Genomic DNA, 21,515 nt, shown 5'->3' on the forward strand with positions numbered 1-21,515 from the left:
ACGATTTTTTTCAGTAGATATCCAAAGCACATTTAACAAAATTCAACATATATCTTGAAACTTGAAAATATTTTCTTAAAGAAATAAAAGTATAAATTCTGTATTTTAATATTTTATATTACCTATCATATACTTTAGTTTATAACTATAAAATAAAAATTGAAATTGTGCCTCTATTTAGTAACAAGATACAACATGATGCTTGAGAGAAAAATATAAAAAAACAACTCAGTTAAAAAGAGAAACAAGGCCGGGTGCGGTGGCTCACACCTGTAATCCCAGCACTTTGGGAGGCCGAGGCAGGCGGATCACGAGGTCAGGAAATCGAGACCATCCTGGCTAACATGGTGAAACCCTGTCTCTACTAAAAATACAGAAAATTAGCTGGGCATGGTGGCGGGCACCTGTAGTCCCAGCTACTCGGGAGACTGAGGCAGGAGAATGGCGTGAACGTGGGAGGCAGAGCTTGCAGTGAGCTGAGGTCATGCCATTGCACTCCAGCCTGGTTGACAGAGCGAGACTCCATTTCAAAAAAAAAAAAAAATCAAGGCACATGTTCTCCTTATCACCATTATTGAATTACGGAATATTGCCAAAGTAGTAAAACATATACAGATACACACTGAGAAATACACACACACACACACACACACAAGCATACAACTAAGACAAATGGCGAATTGGATAAAATAAAAATAACAGATGGTTTGATTGTGAATTTGAAAAAGAAAGGTGTTCTGCAAAGTGGTCAAGAGTCTTTTAAGTTAGACACATCTGGGCGCCAGTTCTGGCTTTAGCAATTAATAACCATGTGACCTTAACTTCCCCAAACCTCGATTTCCTTATTTGTAAAATGAGTGTAATAAGGTCACCTCCCAAGACTGTTGTGAGCATTAGGTATCAGAAGGCACTTAGCACAGTATCTGGCATGTAGTAATCACTCTAGTAATAATAATCACACTGATTAATCACTATAGTAATCACTCTACCATTTGGTAACAATATTTTTTATGCAAGAAACATGTATGACACCAAGCACCATTCACCTATGCCACAAATTATTAGCTAGAAAATCTAATATGAAAAGAGTCTTAAGCAAAAAGCTACATAGAATGTGCCCCAGTAAGAGAGATGGAAGATGTATACAATAGAGGAGAAAGAAGGAAATATGTAAATTAATAGAGGAACAAACCATGTGCCTGAATGAGAACTAAACGTCTGCAAAGTACTTTAAAGGTCTATAAACTGTAAAGCAAACAGAACTTAGACACTTCTTCTGAATTCAATGTGTAGGTTTACAGCAAACACAATTAGAATGTTATACAAAATAGTGTACATTTCAAATGGGAATGGAGGCCCACAGAGGTGGAGGAACACATTTAAGGACTCTGTTAATTGGTGTCTGGACTGGGACATGAGCTCAAATCTCCTGACTTATAGTCCAATTGCTCTGTTATTTTGCACTGAATCACTGTATCTAGAATATCAATGAATATTCTGAAAAAGAAGAGCAATGAGGAAAAACTAACCCCATTGCACACTAAAATATAAGACAGCAGTAATTAAAATGGGTGGTATTGATCCCAATAAAATAGAATCAGGAGCCCAGAACTAGTTTTTGGTGTATATATAAAAAAGAATGTAACATATGACTAAGCCACAAGAGAACTATAAACACTATTAAAATATTATTGAGGTAAAAAGACCTTAAATCTTAAAATACATATATATTAAAATAAGTTTCAGAGGTATTAGCAAAATAAATATAAACTAGTAAAAAATAGATCTATTATTACAACTGGGGAGAAGTAGTATTTTTATAATGATTGAAATAATAGAAGACTTCTCAAAGGGAAAGATAGGCAAACATGATTATATAAACTCTTTAAAATTCCTCTAAAAAAACACAAAACTTACTAAAAAGCAAAAAAAAAAAAAAAAAAAGACTGAATGAAAATATATTAAAATACAGACCCTAAAAGAAATAAAGCCAGTTAAGAGCTATTATCTATAATATATCAAGTTTACATATATTACCAACAAAAAACAAACAAATCAATGAAAAATCCCAGACCCAAATGGATACATGGGCAAAGAAGTGAGAAGTTAATTCACCCAAAAAGAAAATAAAATGACTATTTTAACGTTTTAAGTTTGAGCTTCCTAGCAAATTAATTGAAATAATAATGAAATTTCACACTAATAATAATAAAGTTATAACAATGATAATTACTGATTATTCCTAATATATTCTGAATAACAAGGAGCAGAAGCAAACACCAGTGCGGGTAACGCATAAGAGAAAGATGTCCATTCAGTCTTTGTCAGTAGCATTATTCATTGCAAGTAATTTGGGAAATGCAAAGGTTTCTACTCTTTAACTTTGTGATTCTCAAGTCTGAACATTTATCTCAAGGGAATAATTTAAAGGAAGAAAGAAAAACAACTAACATTCCATAATTGTTTATACTAGTGTTGTTCATCCTAGTTTAAAGAACAACAGATATGTTAATACAAAAGGAATTATGCACCCATTAAATCATAACTGAGGAGAAGTTACTGAGTATAAAATAATAAGAAAAAGAAGCCATATCTATTCATCGAATCAACTGAAAACATTATAAATACAGGCAAATATTGCAAAGGAATAAAATTGTTTTTCAGAATTTATGGGGTTGTGGGTGAAATTTTAAAGTTAAGTTTTTTCCAATGTTTTAAATATGCTTTAGTAAATTTAAAATTATAAGTAGAGAAGTATATACTGCATTTTCAAAAGATCCCTCTAAAGATGGTTAATTTATTTAAAACATTTAGCCCTCGGGAAAAAATACTGTTTGAAATTTTACTTCTGGGAACCTTCTTACTAAAGCTGAATAAATAGGCAGGTGTAAGTTACTATTGTTCAGACTAGGGGCTTCCACCATTGTTAGTGACATCCTGGACACATTCACACAAGCATCCATAAACAGACGGCTCTTATGCTGAGACTGGCTCCCAGCAGCTTGAAGCGGGGCAAGGATTTTCAAATGGAGCTCTGTGAAGCCTGGGTCCCTGGAGGTACCTTGGGCCCACAGTCTCAGAAGATGCAGGATCCAAGCCCTTCTATCCCCTTCAACTAGAGCAGCCCCACTTATGTCTCCCCAACACACTGGCCTCCTACAAATCAGCTTGTCTGAAATGTTGTACAGCTAAAAAGAAGTTGTAAAACTGTTCATGAGATGGCCAACCATGAGATTTGGAGTCAGGAGATCCTTGGGCCTCAGTTTCCTCAACTATAAGAGCAAGAATCCCTGCTCCTCTTAGCTGACTGGGAAGATTACATAAAATCAGAGGTGCAAAATGGTTTATACTGTGGAAAATGCTATGGGAAATTTATTAATTAAGATTGAATTTAAAGGAGTAGGTGATATGGATGAACCTTGAAGATGTTTTACTAAGTGAAATGAGCTCGACACAAAAGGACAGATATTGTATGATTCCATTTCTAGGAGGGATCTAGAACAGTCAAATACACAGAGACAGAAAGTAGAAGATGATCACCAGCAGCTGGGGAGGGAGGGAATAAGGAGTTATTGCTTTAATGAGTATGGTGCTTCAGTTTGCGATGATGAAAAAGTTCTAGAAATGGATAGTGGTGATGGTTGCATAATATGAATGTACTTACTGCCACTGAACTGTATACTTAAAAATGGCTAAAATGGCAAGTTGAAAGTTATATATATTTACAATAAAAAATAGTCCCCCACCCCCTCTGAAAAAGGGAATAATATATAGAGTAAAATACAAAAGAAAGTCACGAAAGGAGGAAGATTGCAGAGCTGGTGGGATTAACCCACTGCTTTAAGGAACAGGTATCATAGATTCAGAGAGGAAGGTGACAGCCCAGCAGGAGGGAGATGCTGCAGGGACAGAGGCACAGAGGCAAGAGGGTGAGTGGCCACAGAGAAGGGGCCCTGGGAAGAGGGAAGAACCAGGAGTCTCGCCTGTTGGAAACACTCATTCCTCTCCATTTGCCCATGCCTCTTTGTCCACCTCACGACACTATGGTTACAATTACAGATTATTTTCACATACCTATCTCAACGCTGCTGTCACATCTTTTTAAAAATTTTTATTTTGAGACAGGGTCTCACTCTGTACACCAGAGTGAAAACCTGGAGTACAGTGGCACGATCACAGTTCACTGCAGCCTTGACCTCCCAGGCTCAAGCAATCCTCCCACCTCAGCCTCCCGGGTAGCTGGGACTACAGGTGTGCATCACCATGCCTGGGTAATTTTTGTATTTTTTGTAGAGATGGGGCTTCATCATGCTGCCCAGGCTGGTCTCAAAGTCCTCAGCTCAAGCAAGCCACCTGCCTCCCAAAGTGCTGGGATTACAGGCTCACCTAGCCCCCTGCCACATCTCATACAATTTCATTAGTTCATTCAACAAATATCTATGCAGTCCCTAGTAGTGCCAGGGATTGTTGTAAGCAGTGGACACACACACACACACACACACACTGCTGCCCTTGGGGACTTCTTCTCTAGGGATGATAATAGCTGACACCTAGATAACACCTGTCATGTACCAGGTACTGTTTTAGGTACTTTACAGATATTAGCTGCTTTAATCTCCATAATCACCTAAGAAGGCAAGTACTGTTCTTAGCCCGGTTTTACATGCAGCAGGGATCAGGCCCAGGGAGGTTGAATAGCTCGCCCGGGTCACGTGGCTGAGTGATAGCGGGGCTTACAGTTCCAACTCGCAGTGGGGCTCGACATATTCATGCTGGAGAATGGGGCTGAGGAAGGGTGCGAGGGGCACTGGGAGCAGGGCTGGACCTGCCCAGCCAGATCTAGAGGGGTCAGAACCCTACTGAGAACATCGGCAAGGTGAGTGCAGAGAGGGAGGCAGGGTGGGGACTGAAGCCTCATTTTCAGAAGATGGTTCTGGCAGGAGGTGGGTGGGGAACTGGAGGCTCCGAGGAAGGGGCCTGCAGCTACCCAGCAGGGCAGGACTGGGGTATGGACTTTGTGATGACAGCAGATTAGAAAGCAAGAGATGGCCGTGATGCCTCGAAAAGAGGAACTCTTCAATTTGGGCAGCTTCCTGGGTTTACGAGGAAAAGGAAGTGTCAAAAGTTCAGGCCTGAGGCACCCTTCCAGGTCCACTAGATGCCAGCAGGGCTCAGAGATGGCTGGCAGCAAGGCCTGGGGGCTGGCTGGAAGGAGGCAGGTTTGGAGGTGCTGAGGGGGCAGAAGACACAATCGGATTCATTCATTCACCTGCAAATGTTTCCTGAGGAAGACACAGGAAGTCTTGTGTTTACACATTCACCTTCCTTGATCTGGCACAGACAAATCAGCACTCGCTGAGACAGTATCTGCCCCAACCCCACCTACCTTTTTCCTGCTCAGTCGCTTCACTAAGGTCCGGAAGCTTGAGCCCTAAGTTCTGATTTCTCATCAGGATGTGCTCCTTTGTGGTAAAAGAAAGAGACAACATTTCAGATGATGACACTGGGCTGGGTTCTCTTGGCTCTGTCTATGGTTCTGTAACCACTATCTGAGGTGGGAAAGCAGGGCAGCCTGAGAGGTAGGTGGGCAGGTATGGCCATGGTGAGGCCTGAGAAGCACCAGGAAACAGTTCCTCTCCCAGTCCGTGAAGGTGCCTGAAACACCACTGTCAGCACCACATTCCACAGGTCAGGGACTATCCTTGGCATGGTCTTTTTAAACAAGTCTGTGGGCTTCAGAGTAAACGAACTGCTTGGCCTCACTGTGGCTGAGGTTTGTAAAGGACATACAGGGGCAGAACTAAGGGCTCTGGCACAGGAGGGTCCTCTGGGTGTGTATGGCGCTGCTCCTGGAAACAGCTTTGGTGATCTCATGGCTGGCTGGATCTTCCTGACTGCTCACTTCCAGGGGCTGCGATTAGCCCACACACTCGGGTCCTAAATGGCCTTTTATGGCACCTCTTGAGTTTTTAAACTCTCCAGAAAAGTGAGGCCTGAGAATTGCTGGCTTGGGGCCTCAGCTGGCAGAGCCCAGGGAGAAATGGGAGGCTGACCACAGGTATGCGGCCCAAGTGGGCTCACACCTGCTCTAAGCCAATTAGCACCAGACCAAGGACCTGAGTGAAGGCACCTGGCAGAGCTCCTTGGCCCTGTGACTTATAGATCTTCAGTCTGCTGTACGGCAGAGGGCACTTGGGAATGGTTTGTCCCCCGAGAAAAGAGGAAAGGAAGGAGCCAGCAGAGGGTGCTCATGATCCAAGTAGAAGTCATGGTCAAGGCTCCTTTACCCATTTGCTTAGCAAGTCAGAGGCCCACAGCCCATCAGCTTCAGCACACTGGAGTCGGGTAGGGGCTGGGCGCTCAGGTGCCAGGGTAGTGGTTAGTAACATGGGGCCTCCAGGTTCCCTGTAACTTCGCTGGGTGAGCAAAACCTACAAGAGTGTAGGGAGTGAGGAGGCTCTGATGACCAGAGGCCCATGAAGGCAAATCCCTGGCTGTCGGCCCCTTGGCTCCAACTTCTGCTAGAGATCTGGGACCTTGGCAACCCCTCTGGGCCCTGTGCTGTTTGATCCACTAGTTAGTTGGGTCTTTCTGACTAGATAGAGTTTTGTGTGTAAAATGTTAACATCAGCAGCCACGCCCCAGCTCCCCTGAGCCTCCAGTTCAGAGTATCATGAAGGTTTCTGAATAGGATAGTGGCCAGCATTAGAATGTGTCTGTGCCAGCACAGAAATCCCCTCACTTGTGCTTGAGTGTTATCGAGCACGTTCTTTTCTTCCTTGCCCTACATTCCCCTCTGTAGAGGAGCCAGGAGGAGCCTCCCGCTCTGGGGGTGCTGGGCCCCACTCTATGGAATCCAGGTGCCTTGGTTTGTATTCCAAGTGGGCCTTCTGGAGGAGACAGGACTGGTCAGGATTGCTTTGTCCTGTTATCTGGTCTCTATCTCTGGATGGCCCGCCATACCCTGCATAGGGCGGCAGCCCCATGGGAGACCGCTGTGCCTGGTTTGATGGCCAACAGAAGCTGGGGGCACACCATGGGCACTGGAAGAAACTCGCCATGGGCGGAGCAGCTATCACACTTGCAGATGGACTTAAAGCCTTTGTTAACAGGCATCAGGAAGGCAGGCTTGGGGCCATCACAAAGGAAATCACTATTTCACCCTTGCTAGCTAATCCTAGGCATGACTGGGCACTCCATCAAGGGATTCCTGTTTATGAGCCACTGCACTCCAGTTGGAGGAGGAAAGCAGCCCAGGACTGAGGGGCCCACATGTCCCTCCACATGTCTGCCTTCCCCTAGATTCTAAACTGAGCTCTGCCTGGTAACTGACATAAAAATCACCTAAAACGGGTGTTTAGGAAAGAGATGCCACATAAATAGGCCTGACTTCTCAGAGTGGAAAAATTTACGCCTCCACAAGGCCCAAGTCTAGGCCAGAGCTGCCCTGGCCAGGGGCCCTAAGTTTACTTTGTTCAGCCCTAAGGTCTTCAGCCCAGGGGGTACCTGGAGTACACATTCTGCCCAACTGGCCCCCAGGAACCCACCTCTCGGAGCTTGGTCAGTTTCTGCATCCGCACGGGCTGCACTTGTATCTGAAAGTCTTTGAGTCCAGGCGCTTTGGCCAGCTTGCCACCGGCTTTGCCTGCAAAACGCTTTTCTTCCTCTGCCAGTGGCAGCTTGGCAAGCACTTTCTGCAGCCGGGGGCCAGGTTCTTCAGGTCCACTGTCCCAGGAGAGCCCTCGCAGCAGGGGGGGGCGGGACACAGTGGGTGGAAGCTCAGCTTTGGAGCCAGCGTTGGGCCCCGTCGGCTCTCCAGCTGGGCTTCTCCCCTGGGGGGCTGGGGGAGCCACTCCTCCCGCATCCTGGGTTGGACTTCTCGGCAGAGGGCTGCCCTCCCAGGCCGTTTTCAAGAGCTGCTTCCCCAGCTCGCTCTCCACAGGGCCAGACTGAGGGCTGTTCAGGGCCATTTTCCCACTGCTGTTTGTGACAGGAGCTAGGCCTTTGGGTGTGGTCTCCCGGTACTGGAGGGGATCGAAGTTTTCCTTTTGTTCTATTGCAATCTCTTTGGACTTCTCAACTGGAGGAGGACGAGGAGCCAGCCTGCCCTGAGACACTTTCCTCTGGTCATTCTGCTTCCTGTCAGCTAGCCCTTTGGGGACATTCTGAAAAAGACAAGGTAGAGCTGGAACCCTGGGGGCAGGTTGAGGGGAAACAGGTGGGGCCACTTCTGCTGTGGAGTCTCTGCCCCCACACACCTTGCCAAGGGGCCCATTTGTATAAGTGTGTATGGGGTATGAGTGGATGATGTGGAAGGAGAGGGCTTCTGCCTGAGGTTTGTAAAACAGCAAAATGGAACCTGCAATTCAAAACCAGCCAAGAATTTCCCAAGGGATAGGAGCTGAGGAAACTTGAATAGAAAGCAGCTTTGGCCCTATCTCAGTTGCCCCAGATCTAGCCTTGGTGCTGCTTAGCAAGGCCCTTAACTCTTAGGGACCCAGGTTGGTGAACCCTCTGAATTATGTATGTATATATCTGTGTGTGGAGGGGTGTTTTTCTAGGAAGAGCATCCACAGCTTTCAACAATTTCTCAGAATTCCATGATCCAAAGAGGTTAAGGATCATTGGATGGGGTGATTCTTGCAAAGGTGATGTCTTCCCGCTCAGAAGCTCTAAGATTCTGCAGTGTTAGTTTACTTTGTTCATTCCCCAAGGGAAACCTGGGCTGTGAGCCGCACATGGGTCTGGGGGTCTGTGTGGCTGCCTCATGTGTGCTGAGACTCTTCCAGAGGACTGTATCCCCGACCCAGTTCCAGGTAGCACTAAATTCTACTGCTGGGCTTGAAACACTGAGCATGTGGGCCCCTCGCTGTGAGCAGGGTGGGGTGCTTCTGTTGCTCATCAACAAAGATGAGGTTTTCCCAGCTTCTTCAGACAGAATTCCAGGCAGGGGCTGGCGCTTTCCTGCCCTTTCCACTGGAGCTGACAGGAGCCACAGTCTCACCTGGCCTGGAGGTCCCCCTTGTCTCCAACCAGCAGCCTGACTAGGGGTCAGCGCTGTGAGTATTGCCTCCACGGAGTTCATCCCCCGAATCCTTCCTCCCCACCCCTCCGCCTTAGACGTCTAGTCACTATAGGGCAGGGGAATCTGCTGTTTTCCTGGCCCTGACCCTCCACTCATACATGTGCATGCACATACACTTGAAGGCTGCCCAGGGGCCAGCCTAGGCTTCTAGGAGACTGTGCCTCCCACACTCAAATCATCCAAAGGGAGCAAAGCTCAAACTCACAGGCTCGCCAGGGTGAGGTGAAGAGATGTCGGCCTCATCCCCCTTCTGCTGGAGAAGGTGAACACGAGTCAGTCAGGAATGGGAAGAGACCATGTTTCCTCTTGAAATATCCCCAAGGAGGCCCCCTAGCAGTGGTGTTCATGCCCTCCACCCAGCACCCTCATCTCCAGTGGGTCACGAAGGGCCTCCTGGTATTCGGAGTAAGGGGAGAGACCCACTGGCATAGAAACAGCCCAGCAGGGGGGAGGGGTGGGTCCTGTCACCTGTGGTGGCGCTCCAGGCAGAGGGGATGGCGGGCCACTGCACACATCCAAACCTGGAAGGGTCCAGACACTAGTGAGTGAGGTCCAGCAGCCCAGGCCCTCAGCCGTGCTTTCAGCCACATCTCCCTCCCCAGACTATCCTCCCTTCACAATCTCAGGCCTGGAACATTTGCTGACTACTTCCCATGTGCCAGGTTCTCAGGTGGGCCCTCACCAAATGTTCACAGAGACCACAGGAGGAAACTGAGGCACAGAGAAATCAAAGTCTCATGGCCAGGAAATGTCAGCACTGAGATTTGGGCCCAGGCTGCCTGGGCCCGACCTGAGCATGCCCCGCTGTACTGATAGGGCCAGCTGCCCTTCCTGGCACCCTCCCCCTTTCCTTGTTGGCTGGAGGGTGTAGCTCTGGGCACAGCCTAATGAAAGGGAAGAAGTCAGACCCCAAAGAGGCCTTTCCGTATAAGCTCTTGGGGGCTTCTCTGAGCCTCCCTGAGCAAGAGAGGCTGTCCTAGTCCCCTTTCCCACTCCTGACCCTGGGGTACATCTGCCTCTCAACACAAGGCCAAGACACTAACAGAAAGTCTATCTGCCTCCTCTGGGTGGCCCAGCAAAAGCCCCCTGGAGAGGGGTCTTGCTGTGGGTGTGAAGGGGCCAAACAGAGTTCTTGAAGGGGAAGCCTGCAGGCTGGCAGGCATGCTGATCAGTCCAGGCTGAGTTGCCACCCAGAGCAAGAGGCAGGGCGGGAAGTCCCCGGGCAGCTGGGCCTCACCTGGCGGGGTGGGGACTGGAAGCGAGTTGCTTCGAGAGGATGTAGGAGAAGCGCTGGGGCTGAGGTTTGGGGAAACAGCTGTGAAGACAGACACAAATTGGCTGGCATTTGTGAAGGTTTAGGACTTCAACCTGGCAAAGATCCTTTTAGGTATTCCCGGGCCCTGGGAACTGGGTCTGCCTTGCTGGGCTCAGGGGCTGATGCTGGACTGCCATATGATGCTCCTGTTACAGCCCAACCCCTCCCTGCTGCTGCCCAAGAGAGGGGTGTCCTCAGGCCATTTGGGGGTTCGAGGATAGAGTCACACTCCTCAGCCTGTCTGGCCTGACCTCAAGGCACTGTCCAGAAACTGAGGCCTGGCGTTGGTTGGCAGGTACAGCTCCAGGGGCTGCTCCTTCTAGACTTCCCAGGGTAGCCCTGACTTCAAAAGCTCCCCTTGTCCTCCTAAGTACACTTACACACTTGCCCAACTTTTTGCTCAGGAAGAAAAGTGACTCTAGCATAGAGGAAGGGAGCCCAGGACAGAATCCCTACCTCTGCTGAGAAGAGCAGGCGAGTCCAAGGCGACCTCCTCAGAGGTGAGGTGCCCCCTGCAACTGGTGCCAGGCCCTTCTCTCCCCACCCTAGAGGGGCTCAGGGTAGCCACCTGTACATCCCAGCCCACCCTACCTGATGGGGAGTCTCCGGGGCTGCTCCTGGACTTCCTCCCACGGCGGGTCAGGAATCGCTCACTCACTAACTTGGCTTCTTCCAGCAGCGCCAGGTTTTTCTTCTTGTCCTCCTCTGAGATGCTGATATCTGGCAGCTGGTCGTTCACCAGGTCAATGATGTGCCCCGTGGGGTCTGCAGAAGGAGGGTAAGCTGGGGTGAGAGCCACTGCATCTGTGGCCCCAGGCTGAGGCCATGCCACACCACGCCTCATCCCAGGGACTCTGCCCACAGCTGACCAGACAGCCAAACCTCAGCCCAGTGCCATAAAGAGAGTTGCATAGGGACAGACAGTGGCTTCCTCTGCAGGCCTGGCCCCTCTGGCTTATGGCCTGTGGTCCTCCATCACAAATGGTCCTGGAGCCATCTCAAGTTCACAGAATTTTCCTAAACTCTGTCGGGAATGGAAGGTCACCCAGGAGCCCTACCTCTGGCGCCATCTGCGCCCCCAGTGCATTCCTGCTTCCGGTCTGTTTCTTTCACAAGCTAATGCGCTTAAGGTTTGTGAATAAAAGAGGGAGACCAAAGATCATCAGCCACGGCCACAACCCCGTGACCACCTTCCCTCCACTCACATTGTTCACGCTCGTTTTTCTCCAAAACTGCCCCTCTGGATGAGGTGGGTGAATGGCACCACCTCTCACTTGGCTGTTCAGGATCACGGGAGTCATTCCCCACTTCTCCCTCTTCCTCCTTCCCCCAACATCCAATCAGTTGATCAAGTCCTCCCTGCATTTACCTATAAACATCTCTGGAGCCTGTTCCTCATCTCCATTCTTGCTCATTAGCTTTTTTTTTTTTGAGACAGAGTCTCACTCTGCGGCCCAGGCTGGAGTGCAGTGGCACAATCTCGGCTCACTGCAACCTCCGCCTCCTGGGTTCAAGTGATTCTCCTGCCTCAGCCTCGCTAGTGCTCATTAGCTCTTACCTGGACAACTATGTCTGCCACCTAAGAGGTCCCTGCCCTCAGGCAAGCCCCTCTGTCCCATCCCCCACTGCCTATCAGAGTGGTTATCAGAGCCACATCTGGCCAAGCCATTCTCTACCTCATCTCCTGGGGATTTCTCATGCTCCTCAGTGTGGTATCCAAACCCCAAACTGGTCTCAGCCAATCTTGCTGGTCCCACATATTCCCGAGTCCTTCCACTTCAGCCCTGCTGGAGTGAACAGCTCCCATTTCGCCTCCATCAGGTTCTATTCTTCTTTGGGCAGCAGCTCCTTGGTTTTCACTTGGTAAAAACCCCTCTGATTCCCCATTAGCTAACTCCCCTCCCCTGTGCCAAGAGTGGGAACGTGGACCAGTCTTGGCCAATCAATGAACCCAATCCCCTTGGCCACAGAGATTGGCTCAGGGATGGCCATGTGAAGCCATTAAGAGGCAATCCTGGTGTGGAGTATATGGAGAAGAGGAACTCTCCACTGATGGGGTGTAAGCTTGGAGTTGCTGGTAGCTGTTGGCTACCATGTGTTGAAGAGTCTGCCAAGAAGAAAGCTAACACACAAGAAAAAAGGTTCAAGAGATGGAATGGGACTATTGCTAATAATCCACTTTGAGCACCTGGATCCAGCACTACCTGAAATCACAAGCGCTGGCTTTTGTAAATTTTTTTTGGTGTGAGGTAGTTTGAGTTGGGTTTCTATCATTTGAAAAAGTCCCAATTGGTACACATGGCAGAGTTTCAGTTGCCAGCAACATGCTCCATGGAGGTTCCTGCTCTTTTAGTGTGTTTCATATTCCCCCTGGCATGCCCTTCCTCCCTCACCTCTCTGTCCAGCTCTCTAAGGCACAACTCAAATGCCACCTCCTCTGGAATACCTTCCTAAAACTTCCTCTCCCCAGAGAGACTTGCTCGGTCCCCTTCTTGCCTTGGCTGGCCTAGCTCTTCTGTGCAGTCTCTTATCATACAGGGTCCCAATTATCTGCTCATTTCTCAGTCTCTTGAGCAGCATTAAGGCAGGGACCAACTCTGTATGATATCTATGTTCCAACAGCCCAGGGCAGATCGTGAGCCACCATCTGGGGATGAGCAGATGACCAGGGTAGCCAGCCTTACACTCAGGCACCCACTCCAACCTGGATGTGGGCCTCTCTAACAGAGGCTGGAGGACTCTGCCCCCTAAACCTCAAAAAAAAGCTTTACTCAGCTGTTCTTTCTTTCTTTCTTTGACTTCTGCATCTTCCTCTTTGTGCCCTGGTCTTGTCTTTTGAGCAACAAAAACTGAATTAAATATGTTTCTCCTAGACCCAGATGGGCTGATCTACCCTGTCCTGTTGGGTGTATAGGGAGGGACCACCTTGAAGAGAAGGAGAGAGTAAGGGGTCAAGCCCAGCTATGCTGCCAGACCTCAGTCTTTCTACTCAAACATGACTTAGATTGCCCTGGTCCTTACCCACAGATGTCAGGGAGGCAGTGGACACCTTCAAGTGTCGGTGAGAAGGCCTCTTGTGGGGACTGTGAACTCTGAAAGACAGAACAGTCATCTTGTTCAGAAAATCAATCCACGACTTGAAAATAGGTGAATAGATGCCTGTATATTATTTCTTTCTTTCTTTCTTTTTTCTTTTCTTTTTTTTTTTTTTGAGACTAAATTTTACTCTGTCACCCAGGCTGGAGTACAGTGGCGCAATCTTGGCTCACTGCAGCCTCTGCCTTCCAGGTTCAAGTGATTCTCCTGTCTCAGCCTCCTGAGTATCTGAGACTACAGGCATGCACCACCACACCCAGCTAATTTTTGTATTTTTAGTAGAGATGGGGTTTCACCATGTCAGCCAGGTTGGTCTCGAACTCCTGACCTTGAACTCCCCTGCGGTGATTTATGCTTTTCTTAAAGACTAGCCCTTTCCATGGGAGGCCAAGAAATGGAAAAATTCCAATTTCTCTCTCGTATTTTGAAAAACTGCTTGATTATAGTTTAGTCAATAAAATGATACAAGAAAAAAGAAAAGATTTATTTAAAAATATAGCTGTCAGATCCTCATGTTCTAGGACATATTGTTCGTCACAATGCAAGGATCAGGCACCTGTACCTGTTGGCCAGGTTTTTGTCGGTTTCTCCTTCTGGTGAAGTGGCATCCCCAGTCAGGACAATCGTGGGGGGTGGACTGTAAGATATTCCTGTGGTAGGAGGACCCTGCTGGTTTAGAACAAAAACACAGAGTTAGGCTTGGGCTGGTGGGAGCTTCCAGGGGCAGGAGCCAGAGCATTTATTCTCACATCATGATGATCAGAGCCATCTTGATTAGGAGACAAATGCAGTTTACTCTTTATTCCCCCAGCTTTATTGAGGTATAGTTGACAAATAAAAATTGTATATATTCAAGGCATACGATGTGATGTTTTCATTACCTCGATACAATGTTTTTATATAATGTCATATATTCCAGGCATACAGTGTGACGTTTTGATGTGAAATGATTACCACAGTCAGGCTAACTAATATATCCACCAACTCACATAGTTACCTTTTTGTATGGTGGACAATACTTAGCAAATTCCAAGTACACAATACATTATGCTGTACATTAGATCCCCAGAACATATTCATCTCATAACTGAAATATTAAGTTGAATCCTTTGACCAACATCTCCCCATTTCTCCCACCCCCAGTCACTGGCAGCCACCATTCTACTCTCTGTTTCTGCAAGTTTGACCTTTTTAGATTCTACATATAAGTGAGATCATGCAATATTGTCTTGCTGTGCCTGGCTTATTTCACTTAGCATAATGTCCTCCAGGTTCACCCACATGGTTGCAAATGGTGGCATTTCCTTCTGTTTTAAAAGTTGAATAATATCCTTGTGTGTGTGTATGTGTGTGTATACAGATACAATATTCTATTGTGTATACATTTTTCACATTTTTTAATTCATCCATTGACAGACATTTAGATTGTTTCCATACCTTGTCTATTGTGAATAGTGCACACATACAGGTTATTTGGTTTACTCAGAAAACAAAAAAGATAGGCAGTTTCTCCTTTATTCCCCCAGCAGGCTCTCACCTGAACTTAACACAGTTCACTATTCACGCACTAAGATTAGGGACACTACAAGCTATCCCTCGTTAGTTCTCACTAGCAATGCAGGAAAAGAATGATACAGAGTCCTCAGATTGAGGCCAGCCTGGCTAGGGAAGAATGATGGCCTGGAGAAAACGTAGTGGCACCCACACACCCCTGATGTTCCATGACAGTCCTACCTTTGGGTAACTTTGACATTTCAGTAATCGTAATTTGTTAGAAGAGACTCTCCTGGAATTCTCTCTTGGGTCCCTCCATCAACTTAAGAGGGTGCCTGTCATTTTCCTTCTCCTCCTTCCCACCCCCTTGACTGGCGTGTGCTGCCACTGCTCTCTCTGTGAGCACCCGACTGCCTTCGCCCAAGACCTGCCTCTGAGCGCCCCAGAGCGTGTCGCTGCCACCTCCACTATTGCTGCTGCCTCCTGCAGCTTCAAAGCAGTGGGTACCCACTGTCCCTATTGCCACTTCCCCTGGGGGGCCAAATCCTTCTAGAGCCCCTCCACATGAAATGTTTTCACCTCCACTAGCCCTGCTGGCAGAGGGGGCTGCTGATGGGCTGGAGCCTCTGGCAGAGCCAGGCTGTGTTCTTGAGCCCTCGATGCGCAGGTGTTGGTTCCCTGCAAGGTAGGGAGGAGGCCCACTCTCCTTTTGACATTACGCCTTGTTGTGAAATAGGTCTCATACTGCTATCTGGACTTCTTTTTTTTTTTTGAGACGGAGTCTCGCTCTGTCGCCCAGGCTGGAGTGCGGTGGCCGGATCTCAGCTCACTGCAAGCTCCGCCTCCCGGGTTCACACCATTCTCCTGCCTCAGCCTCTCGAGTAGCTGGGACTACAGGCGCCCGCCACCACGCCCGGCTAGTTTTTTGTATTTTTTTAGTAGAGACGGGGTTTCACCGTATTAGCCAGGATGGTCTCGATCTCCTGACCTCGTGATCTGCCCGTCTCGGCCTCCCAAAGTGCTGGGATTACAGGCTTGAGCCACCCGCGCCCGGCCGAATCTGGACTTCTTAAGTCCCACAATTTTAGTGAACGCAGCTTTTCCCATTTTCATCTCTTCCCTTGTTTGGCCCCAAGCATAAGGCCACATGAGCTGGAGAAGTCTGGGTGAGAGTCCAGCCTGGGGAGCACCATGCTGCTTCTCTTGTGGAAAGGATGCTTTTATGTGGAAACTCAGAGACAGATCTTTGAGGAGATGTTCATGGGGCTCTGTGTTCTTATCCAGGAGCTCTTCAGTGCAGGGAGCTACAGTGGCTGAAGGAAAAGGAGGCACTCAGAATCTCCCGGGACACGGAAGGGAAGCTTGGGCAGGGACATGGGCTGTGTAGAAGCAGTAGGAAGCAGCATTGCCTATTGGAAGAGTCAGACAAACCTGGGCTCAAATTTCAACTACTAGCTGTGTGTCATGGACAACTTATTTAACCTCTCTATGCTCCATGATTATAAAGTCTAACTCACAAGGTTAGTGTGAAGATTAAAAATAACATTGATAAGGTACCTACTGCGTGATTGATATTTTTATTTATTTAATTTATTTAGTATGGAGATGGAGTCTCACTCTGTTGCCCAGGCTTCAGTGCAGTGTCACAATCATAGCTCGTTGTAGCCTCTGCCTCCTGGGCTCAAGGGATCATCTTGGCTCAGCCTCCTGAGTAGCTGGGACTACAGGTGTGCACCACCATGCCTGGCTGAACTTTAAAATTTTTTTTCTGTAGAGACAGGGTCTTACCATGTTGGCCAGGCTGGTCTTGAACTTCCAGAATCAAGCGATCTTCCCATGTCTGCCTCTGAAGGCACTGGGATTAAAGGTGTGAGCCACGATGCCAGGCCATGATTGATATTTTTAATGTGCTAGGGTTCTAGCATATGATTAATATTTTAAATAAATGTTTATATTACTTCAGATTTCTTTCTCTTTCATTCAACAAACACTTTATGGTTATCCACCATGTGCCAAAAGCAAATTGAGATATGAAGAGAAGACCCTCAAGGGCTCGCAGTCAAGCAAGGGATACAAAAAAATAACTCATAATAAATATAAGGTAACAAGGGACGGACCACATTCTGTGAAAGTTCAGAGGAAGGAAAGAAAACTCTTTAGTGAGAGGAGTTGAAGAAGACTCTATAAAGGAGTGGACTTTTGAGCTGGGTCTTGAAGGATGAATAGGAGCTTGGACAGCAAAGATGTTAGAGGCCAGGATTCGGCCAAAGGGAATAGCATTAGCAAAAGGCATTACTGGGAATCAGGAATTTGTCAGTGTAGCTGTTGCAGGTGCATGGACTATGACATGTGAGATAGGAGAGGTCAGGGCTGGGGGAAATGTGAAACTACAATAAGAGATTGAGCCAGCTTCTGAAGGACCTTGAAGCTACTCTAATGAGTTTGGTCTTTATGGTTTTGAAGATGGGAAGTCCTGAAGGTTAGGCTTGAGAATAGCTTAACTACCCAAAGGGAAATACAGAAATGTTAACAGCAGATCATCCATGCATCCCTCTATTTATACTGGTTGAGATGACAGAAGAGGCCCAGTTATTAGAATATCCATCATCCCCTATAGGAATTCTGAGGAGTTCCCTGGTAAATTGGAGCTGTGTCGCTCTCCATTTGGAAACCTAGAGTTGGCCAAGAGGGAGTGACGAGAAGTCAGCATGGTGCTTGTGGCTGAAACCAAGACTGGCTGGCCTGTCCTCATGACCCCAGAGCTCCAGTCCCTCCAAGGACAGATACCCATCCTTCTGCCAAGGACTCCCCCTAGAAGAGACATCCAGGGAGTTTTCTAAAAAGCAACAACTCATTCTCTGGATAGTATGCCTTGAGGGGCTGGTGACAAGCTTGTCCTCCTGTGGCTTTATCCCTCCGTTCCTATAAGGGTAAAATGGCCAAAGGCCTGCTCTGTCTCACAGGAAGATTATGCAAGTAAAAAGAAATGACGAATGTGTATACACTTTGATAAGTGTCATATGGTCTATAAGTACCCTTGAGTCATGATCATTATTAAAATTAACGATGGTTCTATTCAAGGTGAGCCAGTTTTTCCCATCTTTTGTCCAGTGGGCTCCCTTGGTGGGAGGCCAGCAAGCAGCAGAGAAGCTGGGGGTTTCCAGGGGACCAGAAGGGAGGTGGAACAATGATCTGGGGCCCTGAGGACATGCAGTGGAACAGTATTCACAAGGGCTGGGGAGGTTAAGAAGGGGAAGCAGCGTGTCAAATGGCAGGTGGCCAGATAGAGGGGGCGGCAGCCAGGGCCAGGGGCAGGTGCCAAGCTTAATGGGAGAGCCAAGGAAGAAGAAGGAATAGGGAGTTTTCTACTGTGCGGGTTTTCTGGTGAGTAGGAAGAGCTGAAGTCTTTCCAGAGGAATCTCTTCACATCATTAAAAGGGAGTAGCATTAGCAAAAGGCATTACTGGGAATCAGGGATTTGTCAGTGTTTCTGGCAGGTGTGATCTCTTGGATGTCAATTAACCAATGAGCATCCTCTGACACATATTCTGAGCTCAGAGGTGCAAATTAGAGACCCATGTGCCTGTTTGCTAGCAGTGGTTACAAGTTTTTAAATTAGTTACCAATGTTCCATAATTGTAAGAATTCACATAAAGGTCTGGATAGCCTGCTTTTCCTTAAACTGAAAAGATGAAACAATCTTGGGCCCACATTTCTGCAGAGTAACCTGGTTTGAGCTATCCTAAATTGGCTTCCTTCAGTGATTTGTGCTCAAAGGCATCTGAGTTACTGCCCTGTGTCATGTAGTTTTCATCCTGGCCTGGTTTTCTAGAGCACAGGAGGTTTGTGCTTAAAATCTCTCCCGCCCACATCATCTGGGCAGCCTCATGCCTATCACCATGGGAACGCCAATGGAAACTCTGACTGTGCTTATAGCATGCACGGGCTTCTTTCCCTGGATTTTATTCTGGCCGTGAAAATTTGAGCTCTGAAAGTTGCCTTTTTCATGTCTGTCATATTTAGAGAATTTCTTTCTTGTATGAGTCCTCTGATGAACAAGAAGAAATGCAGTTTGGCAAAAATATCATTTTTACATGCATTCTATCATATGGCTTCTGCCACCCCTCGTGGTGGGGCTTTACAAACTCCTGGCATGCATTGATGAGGATGAGCTATTTAAAGTGGCAGGAGGGCCAAGCGTGAGCTAACTCCATGTTGTAGTCTGAAAAAATAATTGTGGTGGTATTAGGAGAGTTATAGTACGTATCCATTTCCAAGAGTTTCATATATTCAGGCTGCTAAATAAGTAAAATACATATTTTATTTTATTTATTTATTTATTTTGAGATGGAGTCTCACTCTGTCTCCCAGGCTGGAGTGCAGTGGCATGATCTCGGCTCACTGCAACCTCTGCCTCCAGGTCAAGCAGTTCTCATGCCTCAGCCTCCCGAGCAGCTGGAACTACAGGCGTGCACCACCATGCCCAGCTAATTTTTACATTTTTAGTAGAGATGGGGTTTCACCATATTGGTCAGGCTGGTCTCCAGCTCCTGGCCTACAGTAATCTGCCCACCTTGGCCTCCCAAAGTGCTGGGATTACAGGCGTGAGCCACCACCCCTGGCCTTTGTTTATTTATTTTTAATCTTATTGACACTATCTACTTCTCAAAGCAATTTAAAGTAACCAACAACAAAATATAAGACATGAAAACATGAGACTATATAAATGCGGGAATGATGGATGATTTGACAAACACAAATATCCCGCAGACAAAGAGAAGCTCATGCTCCTAACTGTCTATGGTTGGGGGTTGTGGTTCAACTATTTGCCCTGAAACCTAATGAAGCCGTGATCCATGTGGCCCAGTCTTTGAGAAGGCTCGCCTTACAGAACTGTTCAACAGAAACAAAACCAACATAGAAGGAACTTCATTCTGTACTCTCACCTTTCAAAGGACATGGAAGGGGAACAAATCTTCACTCCCATCCTCACCTCTCCTCTGCTTTTTTCTCTTTCCTTCACTTTTCTCATGCCCCGCTCTCTGATGACTCTTCCCCTGCTTGCCTCGCTGCTCAGATCCTCTGTCTACCTTCTCTCTCAATTTCTCCCGCTCCAACCTTTACTCCCACAGCTCCATCTAGTTATTTTTTGTGCAGATTATCGTCATTTGTTCATATGATTGACTCACAAACATTTACTGAAGAGTCTTGCAGAGCAAAGACCTTCTTGGAGAAGAGAGGGGCACCGGGCTGGCAGTGATCAGATTCTGTTTGGCATCCAAGAAAGGGATGTACTCTGTGAACACTCCCACATTATTGGACCTTATTCTGTCCATTCATCCAGCAAACATTCATTGAATGCCTGTTGCGGTCAGGGTCTATGCTAGGGTCTGGGGAGACAAAGGTGAACTGGGCAGGCCTCTGCAATGCTTCTTATTCATTAGCATGATGGAATGGGGAGAGAAGGGGAAGTAACCTCCACTGTTATTACTAATAGTGTCCTTGGTGTTGATACCTACCAGGTAAACGGGTACAAGGCACTGGAGTGAGCTGCCTTCTGATAGGAATTTTCTCTGCTTGCTGGCTAATGGCTACTTGAAGCAAAGCTCTCCTGACTGTAGGCACCTCACTGGGGAGGAGGACCAGGGCAGAGGTGCCCACACAAAAAGGCAGAAACAAGCCATGGGTGGCAAGTGCCAAGCATGTAACTGCAGACACTCACAATTCCAAGTGGCTTACAAGGCAGGAAGCATAAAGCAACCCGGGGGAAATCCTCTAATCCCTTGATGGAACATCCTGGAAGGCTCTTCACACTTGCCTTTTAATGTGTGCAAAATACCCAAGTCATAAAATCATAGTGTTATTTCCCTCATCAGCTCACAGAATCATTGAGCAAGCTCTGGGCGACTTCTCCTTTTCTGCAAAACTGTTTTTGTGGGAACATTCAGGTCTTGTGGAGGCTGTTTTTCACTCTATCAGGGACTGGGGAGACAGTAATCCAGGAGAGAGTGTGTGGGAAGATTCTAGGGGCCCTCTGGGGTGAATTCTGCCAGATTTTAATGCAGTGCACACACGCATCCCTGCTCCCGTTCTGAGCTGCCAAACACAAGGCAGGCGTTCAAGAAAGCTTGGGAGAACCGTGAGACCAAATATCACTGGCCAGGCAACTTACTGGCTTAGGGACTTCCGGGCCTCAGGCTCAGAAGTCACACTACCTTATGGCATACTTTTTAGCTGTATAACCTTGGGCAAGTTACCTTGCCTCTCTGTGCCTCAGTTACCTAATCTGTAATGGAACTATCTCACAGGGTTGTTATAAGAATCAAACAGGTTGATATAGAAATAGGATTTCTGGATAAAGCACAGGATGTCCCTGTTATATTTGAATTTCAAATGTACAACAAATAACTTTTTAGTGTAAGTGTGTCTCAAATATTCCATGGACATAACTGTATTCTCTCTCCCTCTCTCTCTCTCTCTCTCTCTCTCTCTCTCTCTCTCTCTCTCTCTCTCTCTCTCTCGGTA

At 47.3% G+C, this 21,515-nt stretch overlaps 1 protein-coding gene across 12 annotated transcripts in view; it reads right to left on the minus strand.

The window, feature by feature from the left end:
- Nucleotides 1-21,515, minus strand: part of IRAG1 (inositol 1,4,5-triphosphate receptor associated 1) — a 124,000-nt gene that overhangs the window by 49,824 nt on the left and 52,661 nt on the right. For 5 of the 12 annotated variants that reach the window (XM_017847947.1, XM_017847939.1, XM_017847945.1 and 2 more), the window contains 8 exons: nt 14,059-14,165; nt 13,422-13,492; nt 10,992-11,165; nt 10,323-10,400; nt 9,554-9,606; nt 9,291-9,338; nt 7,548-8,165; nt 5,387-5,462 (listed from right to left, as the gene is read on the minus strand). In XM_017847947.1, the coding sequence (XP_017703436.1) occupies nt 5,387-5,462; nt 7,548-8,165; nt 9,291-9,338; nt 9,554-9,606; nt 10,323-10,400; nt 10,992-11,165; nt 13,422-13,492; nt 14,059-14,165 (1,225 nt within the window). The remainder of the gene's footprint in view (nt 1-5,386; nt 5,463-7,547; nt 8,166-9,290; nt 9,339-9,553; nt 9,607-10,322; nt 10,401-10,991; nt 11,166-13,421; nt 13,493-14,058; nt 14,166-21,515) is intronic. The other 7 variants (XM_017847941.1, XM_017847946.1, XM_017847940.1 and 4 more) reach the window with 5 other exon arrangements.

Source organism: Rhinopithecus bieti, unplaced genomic scaffold (assembly GCF_001698545.2).
Source record: "Rhinopithecus bieti isolate Rb0 unplaced genomic scaffold, ASM169854v2 scaffold_30862, whole genome shotgun sequence".
Classification (NCBI taxonomy): domain Eukaryota; kingdom Metazoa; phylum Chordata; class Mammalia; order Primates; family Cercopithecidae; genus Rhinopithecus; species Rhinopithecus bieti.